This window comes from Doryrhamphus excisus, linkage group LG8 (genome assembly GCF_037039965.1).
Source record: "Doryrhamphus excisus strain RoL-2023G ecotype Guam linkage group LG8, RoL_Dexc_Guam_v1.1, whole genome shotgun sequence".
Classification (NCBI taxonomy): Eukaryota; Metazoa; Chordata; class Actinopteri; order Syngnathiformes; family Syngnathidae; genus Doryrhamphus; species Doryrhamphus excisus.
In genome coordinates, this window is record NC_136364.1 from 6,107,054 (window position 1) to 6,126,426 (window position 19,373).

General features: G+C 38.3%; 2 protein-coding genes across 2 annotated transcripts; both read left to right on the forward strand.

Annotated features, from left to right (window-relative positions):
- The first annotated feature begins 6,256 nt into the window (after positions 1-6,256).
- LOC144899622 (cartilage intermediate layer protein 2-like) lies at positions 6,257-7,983 on the forward strand. The gene is made up of 7 exons (XM_078792567.1): positions 6,257-6,277; positions 6,377-6,435; positions 6,510-6,540; positions 6,961-6,984; positions 7,124-7,286; positions 7,478-7,584; positions 7,692-7,983. The coding sequence occupies exons 2-6, from the start codon at positions 6,424-6,426 to the stop codon at positions 7,578-7,580; spliced, it is 333 nt and encodes a 110-aa protein (XP_078648693.1). The 5' UTR covers positions 6,257-6,277; positions 6,377-6,423; the 3' UTR covers positions 7,581-7,584; positions 7,692-7,983.
- A 1,464-nt stretch (positions 7,984-9,447) lies between these two features.
- On the forward strand, positions 9,448-18,885 carry LOC131134841 (Na(+)/H(+) exchange regulatory cofactor NHE-RF4-like). The gene is made up of 11 exons (XM_078792687.1): positions 9,448-9,542; positions 10,496-10,523; positions 11,683-11,744; positions 11,810-12,027; positions 12,164-12,235; positions 13,669-13,801; positions 14,028-14,155; positions 14,227-14,434; positions 15,789-15,985; positions 16,082-16,159; positions 17,331-18,885. Exons 1-11 carry the CDS (start codon positions 9,527-9,529, stop codon positions 17,358-17,360), a joined length of 1,170 nt encoding a protein of 389 aa, XP_078648813.1. The 5' UTR covers positions 9,448-9,526; the 3' UTR covers positions 17,361-18,885.
- The last annotated feature ends 488 nt before the right edge of the window (positions 18,886-19,373 follow it).

Below are 19,373 nucleotides of genomic sequence, written 5' to 3' on the forward strand. Positions count from 1 at the left end.
ATAAACTATGCCTGGTAGACCGAGAGAAGGGACAAGACAGAAAGCAACAACAAAAGAACCAATCACCAGAGACTCACATTGAGCTCACTGCTTTTATAAGGTTAATTGGAATAATTACACTCATTTAAACAGAGGCACCCTTGGCACAACAGGTGGCAAATAGTCAGACCAATATCTATTGTGCCAACTTCCTTGAAAATGACACCTTACATCATGGGTAAGGTTAGTAACAATCAACAATGGATAGTATAAACTTTATCAAAGTTTGGGATCACTTGCAAATTTCTTTGTTTTTTTCCCAAAGAAAAACACATTTTCATGCATTTCCCAAACAATAAAAATGAATGAGATGATTTAGAAAGAAGGATGTATATTTTTGCATAGAGGCCTACTATCAACAACTGTCAGTCCTCTGCATCAATCTCCTGGTATGGCTGCTAATCCAAGTTCATCATTTTATAAGGCTAATAGATGATTAGAAAAGACATCTAAAAATCTCTTACCATGCTGTTAACTACTCCCTTCAGAGAGCAGCACAAACTGGGTCTAACAAGGACAGAAAAACGCTGCACATCTAAAAATCTCTTACCATGCTGTTAACTACTCCCTTCAGAGAGCAGCAAAAACTGGGTCTAATAAGGACAGAAAAACACTGCACATCTAAAAATCTCTTACCATGTTGTTAACTACTCCCTTCAGAGAGCGGCACAAACTGGGTCTAACAAGGACAGAAAAACGATGCGCATCTAAAAATGTAAACTAAAACTAAAATCTCTTACCATGCTGTTAACTACTCCCTTCAAAGAGCAGCACAAACTGGGTCTAACAAGGACAGAAAAACGCTGCACATCTAAAAATCTAAACTAAAACTGAAATTTCTTACCATGCTGTTAACTACTCCCTTCAGAGAGCAGCACAAACTGGGTCTAACAAGGACAGAAAAACGCTGCAGACAAATATCTGAGAGTGTGTAGTTTAAGACAAAGATGCCTCACAGGTCGTCACCTGGCATCTGCACTAAATAGTAGCCGTCAGTAGTGTATGTTTTCATACTGAAAGGGAAGTGGAATGGAGACCAGGTTGGTGGAATCCAATGAATTAATGTTCCATGAATGAATATTTGAAGAGCTTGCAACCAAAAGGCGCTAAATCCATTTTGACTGATTTCGAGAAAATCAATGATTTTTAATTACGCACATATCAATCTATTTGGTCATCAAGTCTATATTGCAAATGAAAGAGCTATCAATATAGGTCATAAAAATGCATGCTATAAAAATCCTGCACACACCATGTATTTTATATATTTTTTTAAATTATTTTTTTTTCGGATTTAGCGCCTTTTGGCTGAAATGATGAATTTAGCGCCTTTTGGCTGAAATAAATTTGAAGTCACCTTTAACTTCTTCAATGGCATTGTTGTAAAACAATGTAAGGTGCTTTAATGTGCTATGCTAATAAAATAATTACAACACAGAAGCCAGTAGAGCGACACATGAAAAATAACAATTTGCAGACAATAATAAAAATGTTATTAAAAGCAGTGCTCATATTTGACTGCACCATCATTACAAACTCTTTACATTGTATGTTTTGTAGTACAAGTTAAATAATGTTTCTCATGAAAGTTGGAGGTGTCAAGGTAGAGACATGCCTTTTATGGCGTAAAAAAAAACTTCCATGTTACAGAATACTGTAAAAACACAATTTGTGTTCTCCTGAATTGCATAACATACTGTAACTATCATACGTCTACTTAATGTACACAAACAAAACAGGATGCGCACTGATACTGGCTTTCTGTATGTGCACTGCCAATTGTATTCTTCTCTCTGATTGGTCAGATTATCAATAGATGGGAAACTTGGGCCAATCAGAATAAAGAATAAAGAAAGGGATTTAGCTCCTTTTGGTTGAAATCTGAAATGGAAATAGCGCCTTTTGGTTGAAAGCATAAATTTCATATCAATTTTTTTCATATTTTTAAAAATGATTTCAAGACCAAAATATGTGATTTGGATACACATGACAGAGGTCTATTAAACTCATGAAAAACATGCAACTTAGTGAAAATTGGATTTAGCGCCTTTTGGTTGCAAGCTCTTCATTTAGAACAGTGTACGTGTAACTGTGAAGGTAAGCATGGTATTGTCATTAGAAAAACAAAAGAACCAAACAAAAGACAAAAAGGCCAAATAATAGTAATTATGATTAAATAGAAGATAAACATAATTGTCCTTTGAACAGCCGATGACTATCACACCTAGTTTGAAAGTTTTGTATGTCTCCACAGTGTTTGCTAACATTGTCTTAACAAACTTGAACAGGTGGCTTTGGAGTTGTTTTTTTGAAGGTGGGAAGGTCCGTCCCCACCGGGTTCGGAACTTGGTCCTCCAGAGAAGTGTCAGAAGGTTGGAGTCTGAAGGGATCATGAGGATGGATCAGGTCTATGAGGTATGAAGGGGTCAGATTGTGAAGAGCTTTAAAAGTGATCAGAAGGACTTTGGTTTTGAAGGACGGGTGATGCGTTCACGGGAGGCGGGCAGCAGAGTTCTGAATATGTTGGCGTCTGTTCGGGATTTTGGGGCCTGCTGACCTTGACTGAGGATATAGTCGGACGGTGGAAGGGATACTTTCTCAATCCCACTGACATACCTTCTACCGTATGTTCTACCATAGAGGAAGAACAGTTTGTGACAGTTCCATCACTACGGCTGAGGTACCTGCAGTCGTCAAAACTGGGGGGCGCCCAGTTGATGTTGAGGGACTGTCTTGGCTGACATGTCTCTTCAATGTTGGAAGTCAAGAACAGGGCGGTGGAACCCCAAATCGGGAAGGGTGACTGGATGGTTTGTTCCATCTACTGGAAGATCAACTCCTCAGCCTCCCTGGGAAACCTTATTACAGGGTGCTGGAGAGAAGGGTATGATGGTTGAACCTCAGGTACAGTGGGGGTGCAATGCGGTTGTCATCCCGGTCGCGGATCACTGTCAAGATCAAAAAGCATTGGACCGTGTCCCTCGTGGAGTCCTGTGGGGGGTGCTTTGGGAGTACGGGATCGGTGACGCACTACTACGTGCCATCCGGTCCTTGTACATCCGATCCATCCAATTCTAGACGCAGCCAAGGTGTTAAGGGAGTCCGGTTCGGGGGTCTTAGGATCTTGCTATTTGCAGATGGGCTGGGACCATCAATGTTTCCTGGGGTGGTTTGCATCTGGGGGTGAAGCTTCTGGGACGAGAACAAAGTCACGGTTCTCAGTTGGAAAACGTGGAAGCAGTGATGGCGACATGAAATCTCCAGGTGTGGCAATGAGGTTCCATCCAGTAGCTCACATGGCAGGCGTGATGGCTGCACCTGCCGTTAGCATTAGCCACCTGTACAGCTATTATGTGGGGTGGGGCATTCATTAAAACATTCAAAGATTAAGCAAATCAGACAATTTTAGACAGACAAAGTTAGCACTAGCCAAATTTCTTGGATGAAATATCTCAATGTCTCCATGTTTGTTTCATTCATTCATTCATTTTCTACCGCTTTATATAAGTCCTTATATAAGACGGGCAAACACAGCTCGGTAAGAAGAATGTATAAACGATGAACGCAATTGATAAATGAACATTTAATAGCATGCTAGCGTTTAATTGTACTTGGACGCAATCCCGTTGAAAGGCTACAATTAGAGTCATTTTAGCCGCATCTTGAAACCCAATCTCTGTTGACATGAAAATGATGATGACGCACTTTCCACCGAGGAATGCAAACCGGTTTTTGTTTTTAAGTCAATATTTGCATTTGAAACACGGGGACATTTGAAGAAAAATAAGCAAGAATTTCCACCAGCACCCTTCCTATTTTACTGGCATGCATTTAGCATCACTTTTGCCTTTCAAGTCTAATGCGGAGGGGATTCAAGTGCTGAGACTTTATTTGGCCCCATGGTAGGTTCAACGCCATGCAGACGTATGGTGTTATTGTCATTGGGTTAGTTAGGAAAGAACTAGCCAGTCACAACATGACAACATATCGTTATCATACATGCAAACCTCTGGTCCTGCGCATCCCTAGGAGCCGACTGAGTCCGGACTCCTGTTCTGGGCATACCCAACCGGAGAAGGTCCAGAGGTAGACCTAGGCCACATTGGAGGGATTATGTCTCTTTGTGTTCTCCCCGTGGAGCTGGAAGAGGTGGCTGGGGACCGGGAAGTCTGAAGTCTGCCCCCCCCCCCCACCCCCACCTACCCGGACCCGGATAACAGGAAAAAATGCATGGTTGAACATGCAAACCTATTTACAGTTCATGTTGGTCCAACCAATGACGGGATTGATGGACACAAGGCTTAGATGCCATCATTGATCTTTCGGATCGACCTTACATCAAATTTGGGGCAAAAAGTCAGTCAGAAAGTAATAAATAATAATAATAATAATAAATAATTACAAATAATTAAAAAAAAAAAACCAAATAATTTTAAATTTTGTTATTTTTATTTTTTATTTATTTTATCTACTGTAAAGTGTCTTTGAGTACTCTGAAAAGCGCTATGCAGATCAAATGTATTATTATTATTAATAAATAATAATAATAATAATAAATAATAATTGATAAAAATAATTAAAAAATAAATAAATAATTTTTATTTTGTTATTTTTATTTCTTTTTATCTACTGTAAAGCATATTTGAGTACTCTGAAAAAAGGGCTATACAAATAAAATTTATTATTATTATTAATAAATAAATAATAAATAAATAATAATAATAAATAATAATAATTATAATAAAAAGTAATTTTAAAATAAATAAATAAATAATAAAATATTTTGTTATTTTTATTTCTTTTTGTCTACTGCAAAGCGTATTTGAGTACTCTGAAAAGCGCTATCCAAATAAATTGTATTATTATTAATAAATAATAAATAAATAAATAATAATTATAATAAAAATAAATTTAAAAATAAATAAATGATAAATAATTTTTATTTTGTTATTTTATTTCTTTTTATCTACTATAAAGTGTCTTTGAGTACTCTGAAAAGCGCTATACAAATAAAATGTATTGTTATTAATAAATAATAATAACAAATAATTATTATAATTAAAATACATTTAAAAATAAATAAATAATAAATAATTTTTAGTTTGATATTTTTATTTCTTTTTACCTACTGTAAAGCATCTTTGAGTACTCTGAAAAGTGCTATACAAATAAAATGTAGTATTATTATTACTAAATAATAAATAAATACAGTAAACCTCGGATATATCGGACTCGGATATATCGGAAATTCGCTCACAACGGACAGATAAAAAAGAACCAATTTTTCTGTAATGCATTTCCAGAATTCATTGCATATATCGGATTTTTTATAACGGATTTGGCCTATTTCGGACAAAATCTCCAGTCCCGTTCCAATTTCCCTCGCATATATCGGATGGCCGCATGGTGTCTTTCTCCTGGCTCCAGATTTAGGACAAATATAAAAGTGAGTGACGTCAATAATACTAGCACAGCAGTGAATGAGATCTTAACCTCACTATTGGAAATAACGTAGGCCTGACGGGCGTAACAGGGCCTAGCTTAATTAACAATTTGTTATGCTCAGAGTCCAATAAAGTTCAATTCTCATTACCTTACATCGCTTTTCATTGCCCAGTCCAGGTACATTGGAAACATAGTCAAGGAAGTGCCTTTTTAGAACGGATATAAATCCGATATATGCGTAAAACGGACATTTTCCGGTATACGCATATAACGGATTTCGCTTATATCGGACAAAACCAGTGGGAACAATTGAATCCGATATATTCGAGTTTTACTGTAATAACAATAAATAATAATTATAATAAAAAAATAATTTAAATAATTAATAAATCATTTTTATTTTGTTATTTTTATTTCTTTTTATCAACTGTAAAGCGTCTTTGAGTACTCTGAAAAGCACTATACAAATAAAATGTATTATTATTATTATTAATAAAAGTCACCTTTACCCCGCCTGCATGAGGTCCAGTTGCATTTCCTGTTTGTTAAGTTGCCTGGCATGTCAGTAAAACTTGACACAACCGGGAAGGATGAACCTGAATCTTAAATCCACCCTCTGATTATCCTTAATTAAGGTCTGAGTGACACATTAATTATGACATTTTGGGTGTGTGAAATGCCATCAAGTGGAATTTTCCCAACTGATGGGTTGTCTATGGAGGATAGGAAAGTATTTAAGGCTGCACTCGTGGACCACGTTGACAGAGGACGACCAGCAGCAGCATCCTGCACTGTAAGAACTTGAACATTTTTTACAGCATGTAATATTCATTGCTTCTATCTAGACTTCCATCAACTTCTGACTATAACTTATACTCTATATTTTTTTTAGGAATATTTCTCCCCTCTTGATAAAAAAACCAAAACACATCTCCAACGATGATCGGATGGGTAATGTATCAAATGAATTGAAATACTGTCTATTACATATAAGATATATGCTAATCATATATTTTATGCTGCAGGTGATTGTCCTGATTGCGACCCTGCAAGTCGGTAAGATCATTTTTACTTCATTATTATTATTATTTCACGGCTAAAAACCTCTTTTCATGGCACATAAAGCTAACGCAACTTCCGGGAGCAACACTAGCATAGAAACATCGACGACAACGACGATGTCCGCTCTCATCGGGATGGCTGTGTCTTCCAGCACACGAGCCAACGAGCATCTTGTTGAGTCGTCGTAGTGAAATTGACGAAAGTGACGACCGAGACTGGCGGATAGCCAAGCATCGCGTTACTCAAGCAGATAATATCGTTTTTCCGTGTTAGCTGCAATAATAGCAACCGTTGGTGTTTTTGTGAGGGTCTTAAGTCAGGGCTTTAGTGCCAAAATCGGTACCTCCCATGATGTGCATTGTTAGCTAGCTCATACTTCATATTATTTTTCATATTTTTATTTTTTTTTTCCAGGAAATGCCATGACACACGAAGCGGGTAAGTCGGCTCGCTTCATTATGAGACCTCCAAATTAAAAAGCATGTCGGATCACATGACCTGTGTGTAGACGTCACCCGATTTCAAGAATTGCATTCATTTTTCGATCGACTCTTTCAAATTGCCACGCCTTCTACAGGTTGCTTTACTGAATGGCTCAATGTGGACGACCCCACCGGCGATGGAGACTTTGAGACCATCGCTGCCCAAAACCTTGCCCAGCCAGATTCAGTGTGCGACCAACCACTTGATATTGAATTCCGACCTACTTCCCAGATGTCGACTTCAGGGGGTGTGATTGTGTAAGTACTCTTTGTCGCTTTGTATAGAGTTGTGGACTCCTATAGAGCTGCTCCACATAATAACCTGCACTGGAAAACTCAAAAATAAAGCACCGCCATTGGGAATTTTTTTTCAGCCATATCTAAAGTGACAGTAAGAGGTAACGGTTTTACTAAGTTGTCCTGATTGACACGATTGTGTTTCCCAACAGAGCGAACCCCATTACAGGATTCACCTGTACAAACACCTTGACGAGTTCCTGCTTGGATTATGAAGTTCGGTACCTGTGTCCCGCCACATTCTGCGAGTCATAAGCCAGTAAGACTTTTATAATCCTTGTCTTGTGTCCTATGTCCTATGTTGACATATTTGGAATAAAAGTGACTTGGAATTATGACATTGGATTCCATGAATCCTTTTTTCAGGAAACTGAAGACTTTGCCTGATGCGGCGGAGACGGTGGGGGTGCAGAGTGACTACAAAGTACGCTTTGGATGCTAATTAAATGTCATCAAGTCACCATTTCCTAAAAACCTTAAGAGAAATGAAGCATATTGATTTAGTCTAAAAATATAAACTATACGGGTATATTTTATGTGTATGGGTAAAATCAACTGGATGAAAGATGATTCCAACTCAAATTGATCTTTCTTTGTCTTTTAATCAAACTATCTTTGTCAATCCAATCAAGAATAAAATAAAAGGTGGCATGGTTTATTTTTTTCTGGTCGTGTTTTTTTTTTTTTTTCTGACACCCAAGTTGGATTTAAGAACATCACATGATCACATTTACTAAATCAACATAAACTGCAATCTAACATGAACTGGAAATCTAACTTTCTACCATTTTGTGATGCAACACAGTGAGTGACAGGGAACATCAAGGGATAACACTACTTATACGTACATATTTATTCAAGATGTCCGATAATTAGCAGAATTAATAAAAAAAATGACGTATACAACACATACTGTAAGTGTTCATTCATTCATCGGTATCGGAAACTGAGAGTTGGATAATATCGGCATATGGGAAATATGTAGAAATCCTCCCCCTGAGGACTCTAAGTGGGTTTCCAATAGAGGATAAGGCAATCTTAAAGAACCAAATTATAGAATGAGAACCAGATTGTTTATTCCTGACAACAATACCTAATACAGACATCCGGGCTTATCTGCAGTCCCTGTATTCCTACAAGTAAGCGGGTGTGTTTGTTTTAGCTTTTATCTTTAGCTAGCAAAATTGAGCAAGTACCTTCAGCCGTCGCTAATATATGTTATGTCCCAAGTTTAGGTCAAAGAAAATGAAGTATTTAATTCCAGGAATAACAAAAAGCAAAAACTGAAAAATTCCCAGAAACAATATTTTAATTGAATGACTTTTCCCAGATTGACCCCCGACGTTACAAAAAGTTAATTATTGTGTTTATTCCCGTTTCCACGTAAGTTGTACAAGAAAAGGTACAAAGACCATCTTGGGGTCAAAATGCCCTGACAGTCAAATTGAGTTGAAATCCCAGCCACACGGTCAGTTAGTTAATTAGTTAATTAGTTAATTAGTTAATTAGTTCCACACCACAGAGCATGAGCACGTCTCTGGTTGTGTCTCCGGTCAATCAGTAGCAGACGTAAACAAGACAAGACGGGTGGTCCTCCATGGACGACACTCAGCTGACCCAAATGTAACAATACTATTTTTGTTGTTGTTTCTTTTAGCTAGTTTTAGCTAGTTTTAGTTTTAGCATTATGTACTGCGGGAGCTGCTTTGCTGCCACCTATCTGTTCTCTTTTGGAGCGCACTTCACACCTGGGAGGATTGCAATCAGGCCTTCATAGTAAAAGCCAGGCTTGGAAGCTCACACGCTGCCAGATTGTTGCCACATCGCCCGGGACACTATTTCAATTTCATTTATTTCATTTGCATCATTTTATTCATGCATTCCAGCAAGTACACAACAGACGTCTGGGACTGTTTTACTATTTTAGTTTTGCGTGGGGTCATGGGGTGGGGGGGGGGGGTCAACAAGGTGAAAGATTTACTACCTTGACTTGGTTTCCTCGTTCCCACCGCTGTTAAACAGTTATGTTTTTACCACACCATGGGTAAATATTTAAGCCGTATGACTGTTGAGCAGGAGAGAGAGCGTCGCCAACTCACCTGCCGATAAACTCTTTTATTGTCCCCCAGGTTATGAAGCTTGTCTGTCCACTCTTTTTAAGTCTGAACAAATAAGCGCAGTTGAAACATTTGTGGGATACCATGCGCTCCGTCTCAGGTAAGCATCTTCGTATGTTGACCATTTTTACATTAAGGTGCTTTTTATGTTTAAAAATGATACAATTACATATGTACTGTAAATAATGTGTCCACACAAGGCAACATATGGCTTGTGATCCGTTTTGGCTATGCTTTTAAACGGTTTATTGTGTTAAAGCCGTGGGAACGTAGCTTTGTTTTTGTATTGATTGGGTTCCAACGCCACACACGGTGACAGTGTGACGTTTAACCTCACGTTAACCCATAACAACCCATTACTGCTTACGGGGGCAAAACTAGGGTTGGCTGATACCGATAGCGATCCCATAAGAAGTAAATACAAGGGCAATATTGTGGATACAGACACCGATATACAGTATATATTGTATATATATATATATAGGGATTTTTGCATTTCATTTATTGATCAGGATTATAGTCTAACTTATTTGTGAAAAATATAACAATACAGTAGATCCCTGCCTTTGGTCATTAAGACAAATATTAGTAGTAGTCCCGCTTGTATGATGGGTCATTGGACCCAGTTCTTCTCCGTTTACCCCTTGTCTTCCACGATTTTTATTTTTTGGCCTGCAGCTCATTGCCATCCACTTATTTGGAGAAGATATTTGCTATGGCTCGCTAAATTGCTAACGTTGTTGCTGCCATTTTCATTTCTCCTCTCTGCTACTCACCTTGCCCTCACAACGACAATGGGAGTTGTGATTAGCATCAACTGATGCTAAAATGCTAAAAAGCGATGCACACCCAACCACAATGACAAATTCAAAATGCCCCCCCCCCCCCCTCGACAATTTAAACAAAAGATGTATGCAGTTGCTAGTGGCAGTAAAAACACAGTTATACTGTCAATTGTATTGAAATCGTTTTAAAGTATGTTTTGTTTATCTTGAGCTGGTCCATACTGTACTGTACCTTCATCTTTACAATATGCTTTGGTACATTCCACAGGTTCCCAGGATGTAATAGAACTTCCACGGTGAGTAAAGCCAAGTCAATCTATCCAGCCATACAGCCGCTGTACTGCGAATCACGCCGACACCCGATACACACAAAATAAATACGCTATAAGGCAAACCCTGCCTGCCAGTAGACATTACTAACATTCCCAGTATGCCCATTCCCGAAGGTCAGTACTGTGGCGCTCGTAACTAAAACTAAAATCTCTTACCATGCTGTTAACTACCCCCTTCAGAGAGCAGCACAAACTGTGTCTAACAAGGACAGAAAAACGCTGCACAACTCTGCAAGAAGACATATCTGAGAGTGTTTTCCAAAGAAAAACACATTTTCATGCATTTCACAAACAATGAAAATGAATGAGATGATTTAGAAAGAAGGATGTATATTTTTGCATAGAGGCCTACTATCAACAACTGTCAGTCCTCTGCATCAATCTCCTGGTATGGCTGCTAATCCAAGTTCATCATTTTATAAGGCTAATAGATTATTAGAAAAGCCATCTAAAAATCTCTTACCATGCTGTTAACTACTCCCTTCAGAGAGCAGCACAAACTGGGTCTAACAAGGACAGAAAAACGCTGCACAAATATCTGAGAGTGTGTAGTTTAAGACAAAGACCTGTCAGCTTCACTAAATAGTAGCCGTCAAACACCAGTGTCAGTATCAACAGTGAAGCGGCCACTTCAGGATGCTGGACTTCATGGCAGGACTGCCAAGAAAAAGCCAGATCTCAGACCGACCAAAAACATTTCCAAGTCATCCCAAACTTTTGAGCGGTAATGTATGTAAGAATGATTGTGGATTTCCGTTTTGCCGTCATTCTCCACAAACGGGTTGGAAAACTGAGCCACCTGGGCGAGGCCAGTTCACTGTTTGCACAGAACTCGAACGTTGGAACACCACAGGGATGTGTTCTCAGCCCCATCTAGTTCCACTTCATTCATGATTGCTCATCACAAACTCACCACCATTGTAGGACTGATAAATACCAACAAATCAGCCTACATGAAGGAGGTCTGGTGGCGGACTGACTGGCGGTCCATCAATAACCTGGACTTAAACACATCGAGAACCACAAACAAATCCAGAAACATTAGCGAGCACATGAAATATTTGTGTTAGGACCTCGGGTCCCAAACTTAATGAAGCCTTCATGACCTCTTCTGTGCTGACAGTTTTACCTTCAACCCAAAGGAAGGAATCGATAATCCAGCCCTCGTCATCACCGATGATCTTGGTAAGTCTTCCCCCGGAGAGGTAACCCTGGCTTTATGAGTCTGTTTCCATAAACCCTCGGTCCAGAAACCGATCCGGACCACAGCCATGTGACCAAACTCTGCCAGCTGAGGCGAGTGGAAGGGCAGAACTTTGGCTTCAACCTGCAAAGGAACATGGAGGCTCAGGGCTTTGAAGTCACCGACGTGGAGCCATGGAGCCCGGCTGAGCACGCTGGACTTCAAGAGGGCGACCGAGTGCTGGAGGTCAATGAGGAATTTGTGGTCAACAGAGACTTCTTCAGGGTTAGTGCTCCCAATTCAAAACAGACGGAACTCCACTTGAAGTTGACCTTTCATATGACCTTTTTGGAGTGCATGGAGTCGGGGGTGAATGACATATATATACGTATATATGAAATATATTTACTGTATCTGACAGGTGGCAAGGAAAATCCAGTCATGTGGCCTCCATTTGTTTCTGCTGGTGCTGAGGAGAGATGAATACGATCAGGTATTAGATGACCGCTTACATTTCCACTTGCACATATACAGGAACTATGACAGACGGACACTTTCATTCATTCGTCATCATGAATGCTGCTGATTCCACATCTAGATGGTCTACAACATAAGGTGGACAGAAATATTTCAATATCGAACAAAGTAAAATTTGTTCTCAATCAGAAATCACTCCACACTCTTTATTGCTCTCTGGTTCTACCATATCTTACTTATTGTGTGGAAATATGGGCTAATAACTATAAAAGCAATCTTCACTGGCTAAATGTACTGCAAAAAAGGTCAGTAAGGATAATTCATAATGCCGCCTACAGAGAACATACTAACTCCTTATTTGTAAAATCACAAATACTTCAACTTGCTGATAGTTCATCTTCAAACAGCTAAAAGAGTCTTGAACCAGTCATGATGTGCTATATATATCACTATATTGACACTTACTATGGTACCCATTATGGCATTGGATGCTCATATCACCGAGTACTTTGGTACGGGACAAAAATAAAATAAAAAAAAAACAAAACTGAAAACTATATTAGGAAAGCAGGAAGTGAACAAATGTAACAGTTAGTGATTGTAAAAGTACCAGATGGAGGGGTAGGATTTAATAAGCTTTGCTTCTTCCTACACACATCATGACTGGTTCAAGACTCTTCATCCTTGTATTTAGCAAATTTATTTTATTTATTAAAAAAAAAAATTTAGTTTTTACATTTTTTTTTTTTTCTTTTTTGTCCCATACCAAAGTACTCGGTGATATGAGCATCCAATGCCATAATGGGTACCATAGTAAGTGTCAATATAGTGATATATATAGCACATCATGACTGGTTCAAGACTCTTCATCCTTGTATTTAGCACATTTATTTTATTTATTAATTAATTTTTATTAATTTTTTTTAGTTTTTAAATTTTTATTTTATTATTATTTTTTTTGTCACGTACCAAAGTACTCGGTGATATGAGCATCCAATGCCATAATGTGTACCATAGTAAGTGTCAATATAGTGATATATATAGCACATCATGACTGGTTCAAGACTCTTCATCCTTGTATTTAGCAAATTTAGTTTATTTATTCATTTATTTTATGAATTAAAAAAATTTTTTTTTTTTTAATTAAAAAAAAATTTTTTTTTGAAAAAATTATGAATTATCCTTACTGACCTTTTTTGCAGTACATTTAGCCAGTGAAGATTGCTTTTATAGTTATTAGCCCATATTTGTGAGCAATATTATGCATTTCTAAATTATTACCGACTCAGGGTGAATGAGTCCTGTTTTCTGCATAAAAAATGGAAAAAAGAAACCTAGCCTCTGGTTAGCGTAGGTACTACTATACTGTATTGATACGTGACACTGGACTACAAGATAAAATGACGTTGAAGTCCTTCTCTACAACCGAGCCTTTCTTGTCCCTTGCAGGCAGTGTGTATGGGTGTAGACCTCCAGATGTTGGCTGCAGCCTCCAGGAGTGGTCCTTGCTCTCGGCCCAGACTGTGTCATATCAGCCAACACCCACACTACGGCCTGGGGATGACCCTGATCTCCGTGGAAGGTACCCCCACGGGACATTTGCAACCATCGGTGCCAATCTTATTTTTTCGGTTTTAGTGTTTTTCAAAACACTTGTCGCCACACCTACCAGTGAACATTTGCATCTTCTGGAAGTTATGAACAAAGTTATGAAAAGACGTAAAAGAAGTAATGAAAGTGATATTCCAAGCAATGTGTAAAGTCAGTAGTTGACATGTTGAGCTAAAATGTCTCTGTCGGTCAAACAGGACAGCATACCCTGAGTATCGTGACTGATGGTCCGGCAGAAAAGGCTGGAGTGACCAGTGGAGACAGACTGGTCTGGATGAACGGTGTAGCAACATCCACTCTCAAACACTCCTCTCTAAGCAAAGCCGTAAGAAACATCTCCTCACGTTGATGGTCCCGTTTATTCTGAGCAAGCCCAACGCCGTGTTTGCTTCTCAGCTGAAGAAGAGCGCCGAACCCGCCACGGTGCTGGTCATTAATGGGGAAAGCCAGTCTTACTACATTCGGAGGAAGATGCCCATTGTGCCCGTCCTGGCAGAAAGCCGTCAGCTGCCACACTCGGCCAAGACCCTGCACTTGGTCAAAGGACCTGATGGCTATGGCTTCCTGTTGAGACAAGAGAAGCTGCCGGTGACACAGCAAGCAGGTGACATATTTGTTTACAGCATGCTGGGTCCAGTATCCTACCCGGGTTAGCGCTAGCGCTACAGCCGAGGAGCTAAAAGCCTTGGTTTCAACTCGGAGTGCGGTTATCAACGTACTTACTTAACTTACTGCACAGCCACAAAGCTGGCAACCATTACATTTTGTGTGTATTAAACTTAATGAGTACTCGGTGAAGTAGTCTAAATAGCTGGCGACACTGGTATGTAAACAGTATTCGCTGTGAGCACACTAAATTATAATTTCATTAACATGTTACTCAGACAGCGTTTACAGAACATATGGAGAACATGTCCAATACGGTAGGAAGAACATTCAACACAAGAAGGAACGGAAAATGTCAAACTCGGAGCGGGCATGCAGATAATGGTAATGGTAATGGTTTGATTTCATTAGAACATGCATCAGATTCCAATTGAGTGCATCCCATAATCAGTTCCCAGTTCCACATGTCCAAAAGGAGTAGGAAGAAGCAAAGCTTATTAAATCCTACCTCTCCATCTGGTACTTTTACAATCACTAACTGTTACATTTGTTCACTTCCTGCTTTCCTAATATAATTGAAGTTATTTATTTCTTTAATTAATTTTTGTATTTTTTAAAATACATTTTTAATGTTTTTTTAAATATGTTCATAAACAATTTTTAAATACATTTTTTAAATATGTATATTTTTAAATAATTTTTAAAATGTTTAATTTTTTTCATTAGAACATGCATCAGATTCCAATTGAGTGCATCCCATAATCAGTTCCCAGTTCCACATGTCCAAAAGGAGTAGGAAGAAGCAAAGCTTATTAAATCCTACCCATCCATCTGGTACTTTTACAATCACTAACTGTTACATTTGTTCACTTCCTGCTTTCCTAATATAATTGAAGTTATTTATTTCTTTAATTAATTTTTGTATTTTTTTAAATACATTTTTAATGTTTTTTTAAATATGTTCATAAACAATTTTTAAATACATTTTTAAAATATATATATTTTTTAATAATTTTTAAAAATTTTAATATTTTTCATTAGAACATGCATCAGATTCCAATTGAGTGCATCCCATAATCAGTTCCCAGTTCCACATGTCCAAAAGGAGTAGGAAGAAGCAAAGCTTATTAAATCCTACCCCTCCATCTGGTCATTTTACAATCACTAACTCTTACATTTGTTCACTTCCTGCTTTCCTAATATAGTTTAAGTTTTTTTTTTTTACTTTGTCCCGTACCAAAGTACTCGGTGATATGAGCATCCAATGCCATAATGGGTACCATAGTGTCAAGTGTCAGTGTTGACAGTTATAATATTGACACCTGCCATCTAAAACAACATCTGTGGTTCAGTTCACTTGCTGCGAGAGGTGGACAAGGGGAGTCCAGCCGAGGAGGCGGGGATGCGGGATGGAGATCTACTACTGGCAGTCAACGGAGAACCAGTAGAGTCCATGGAGCACGAGGACATTGTCAAAATAATCCGAAAGAGTGGCGATAAAGTCAGGCTAACTACTATATCCATACCAGGAAGACGATTCTTCAGAGAGGTTGGTTCAATCGCACACATGGATACTGAAGTCAAATATCAAATAGTACATTAGGCGGTACATGGGCAGTATTAACCTCTGTGTTTTCCCCTGCAGCTTGGTATTTCTCCTTTGTACTTTCATGATGAATTCATACACCAGGACGACGGTCAGACTGGAGATCAAACGGCACAGGTACTACGTAATCCATATATCAGCACTATGGACACTACCGCTCAAAAGTTTGGGATCGCTTGCAAATGTCTTTGTTTTCCAAAGAAAAACACATTTTCATGCATTTCACACAATTTTTATCCATTTCAAAAACAATAAAAATGAATGAGATGATTTAGAAAGAAGGATGTATATTTTTGCATAGAGGCCTACTATCAACAACTGTCAGTCCTCTGCATCAATCTCCTGGTATGGCTGCTAATCCAAGTTCATCATTTTATAAGGCTAATAGATGATTAGAAAAGACATCTAAAAATCTCTTACCATGCTGTTAACTACTCCCTTCAGAGAGCAGCACAAACTGGGTCTAACAAGGACAGAAAAACGATGCACATCTAAAAATGTAAACAAAAACTAAAATTTCTTACTATTCTGTTAACTACGTCCTTCAGAGAGCACAAACTGGGTCTAACAAGGACAGAAAAACGATACACATCTAAAAATCAAAACTAAAACCTCTTACCATGCTGTTAACTACTCCCTTCAGAGAGCAGCACAAACTGGGTCTAACAAGGACAAAAAAACGATGCTCATCTAAAAATCGAAACTAAAATCTCTTACTATTCTGTTAACTACGTCCTTCAGATAGCAGCACAAACCGGGTCTAACAAGGACAGAAAAACGCTACACAAATATCAGAGTGTGTAGTTTAAGACAAAGACCTGGCAGCTGCACTAAATAGTAGCCGTCAAACACCAGTGTCAGTATCAACAGTGAAGCAGCCACTTCAGGATGCTGGACTTCGTGGCAGGACTGCCAAGAAAAAGCCATATCTCAGACCGGACAAACACATTTTGAGCGGTAGTGCATCTCAGCCGTTATGATGAAGTTTGCAGACTACACAAAAATCAACGGAAATCAGTTTCTCTGGCCTGTGATCAATAGTTGTAAACAGGAAGACCGCTTATTTGCGTCAATGTTATGAAACTCACGAGGATGAGACAGCGTTCTTCATGGCGGGACTTCCAGCACGACATTAGAGCAGGACACGACACGGAACGGCACACAGGGGGTGATGGGCTTTGGTGATGGCCATAAATAGATCCGAGCATCTGTAGTGAAAACATATTCATGGCAGGCTTTTATACTTGAATTTGAAAATGAAACTAAACTATTTTGCTGTTTTGTGCAGACGCAAAGCGCGGATGGCGCTCTCTTATAGCGGAACTCTGGAAGAGGTGCTGGTGGTCTCCAGATGAGGATTTTGGCACAAAGCAGTCAGGAATCTGCACTTTTAGAACAACTTGTGACCTTGAGATTTACCAATGAACATTTTCAGTACTGTTTTGTCAAATGTGAGCCTTGTAAATCACGATTGCAGTTTTTGAGAAACATGTAAAAGATGAAATCTATGACCGTCGTTGCACACTTACCAGAAAAGACCAGCTTGCTTCTTCTGCGTCCTTTTTTGATTGCCAACTGCAACCACTCCTCTTCAGCAATGTAGCCAAGATGGCGGCTTGATGGAGTCGAGTCACCGGGCTCCAGTCACAATGTTGATGACTTTGGATTCAAGTAGGTAACGTCAAAGACTTGCAGCTCTAATCGGACTTTGAAATCAATGACTTGACTTGGACTTTCGTCTAGTGACTTGAAAATACTTGAGATTTCCAGTGAATGTAAGATGTGTCCCCCATCCAAAGTGTTCATAACGGGATGGTTATGTCATTTCCAGCAGGACATTTTGAATCTGCCTCAGTGATTGCATGCATTAACGCCAATCAGTTTTAAGAAGAAACAAAATGTGTTTATTACATAAAATCCCAAATGCTATTACAATGATACAATTCCAAATGCATTCATTGCATTTGTTAATTTCAATACATTGTTAGAAAGGCATTTTACTTGGGAGACACTAAACAGCGTTTATGACCTGTCAGGGCTCCAAAATTCAAACTTATAGACTCGAACCTGCATGCACTCACGTACAAACTGGCACATTTGTAAATGTGAAAATTGTAAATCGTTCAAAGTGTTCTATTTGTAAACAAAAAAAATTATGTTCATGTAAAAAAAAAACATTTTTGTGTTTACCTTGTGGCATCATTGTTTACACATTTTGGCGAAATATATATACACATTTGTGCAGGGGCGTCACTAGGTTCTGAGGACAGTGGGGGGGGGGCTTAGCCCCCTGGAGATTCAAATAAATCCCCAAAAGAAGCGGGATATAACTTTCCCACTTTTGGACAGATTTAGTAGAGATACTCAATAGTTTGAGGCCACCATTAAATGTACACAAGTACACACAATCTATACTGCAAAACCAGTGGACAGTCATCATTATTCTTATTCTGATTATTACTACTACTACTACTACTACCAGGCTAGTATTAGCCTGCTTTTGCCCTATTATATGAACTTTGTCAGAGATTTTTTTTGTAAAAAAAAAATTAAAATCAATAAAAAAAAATTCTAATTATTTAGTGAAGCTTAAGAAGATTTTATAAAATAGGCCTAATGACGCCACTGCATTTGTGTCAAAGTGAAAGTTGTGCTTGAAATGTATCTTTTCACAAAAAGCCTTTTGGTTGATAATACCAAATATTACGGATATTTTGCTGATTAAAGAACAGAAAAAGGTAGAAACAAAGTTTTTTTTCTGATGAAGGATGACACTCTAAATGTTCTTTTGGCATCCACCATGTCTATACAGCCCAGGAACACAATATTATGTGTGCCTTGAAAAATCAAAATAAAAAAAAAACGTCCGGTACCGAGAGGGACGGCTTTTGAAAAATTAATAAAGGGATTGAATGAGTTAATAAAGAATCCAAGACAAGTTCCAAATTTCTTCAAATGTCACATTTAATGTTTAACATTTTCCAGATGGAACATTTGGGTAATTTTCCACAACTTGTATGCGTCTGATTAAAAGATGAAATATATAAACATTGTTTATGATAGCAAATAATACAAATCCAAACAATCCAGTGGTTATGGTGTGGTGGTTAGTTTCCTTACAAGGTATGTCGGCTATTACTGAAAACAATATTTGAAATGAGTATTTTCTCAATTGATTCAATAAAGCAAAAATCCATGAAAAAGGTGATTGAGGTGATGGGAACTTGGACCACTGCCAGTTGTGTTGATTCCTGAGAAGTCACCTCAGTTTTCAATGAACACTTAAAAGCATGTAGTAATGTAGTAATGTGGTAATGTAGTAATGTAGAAG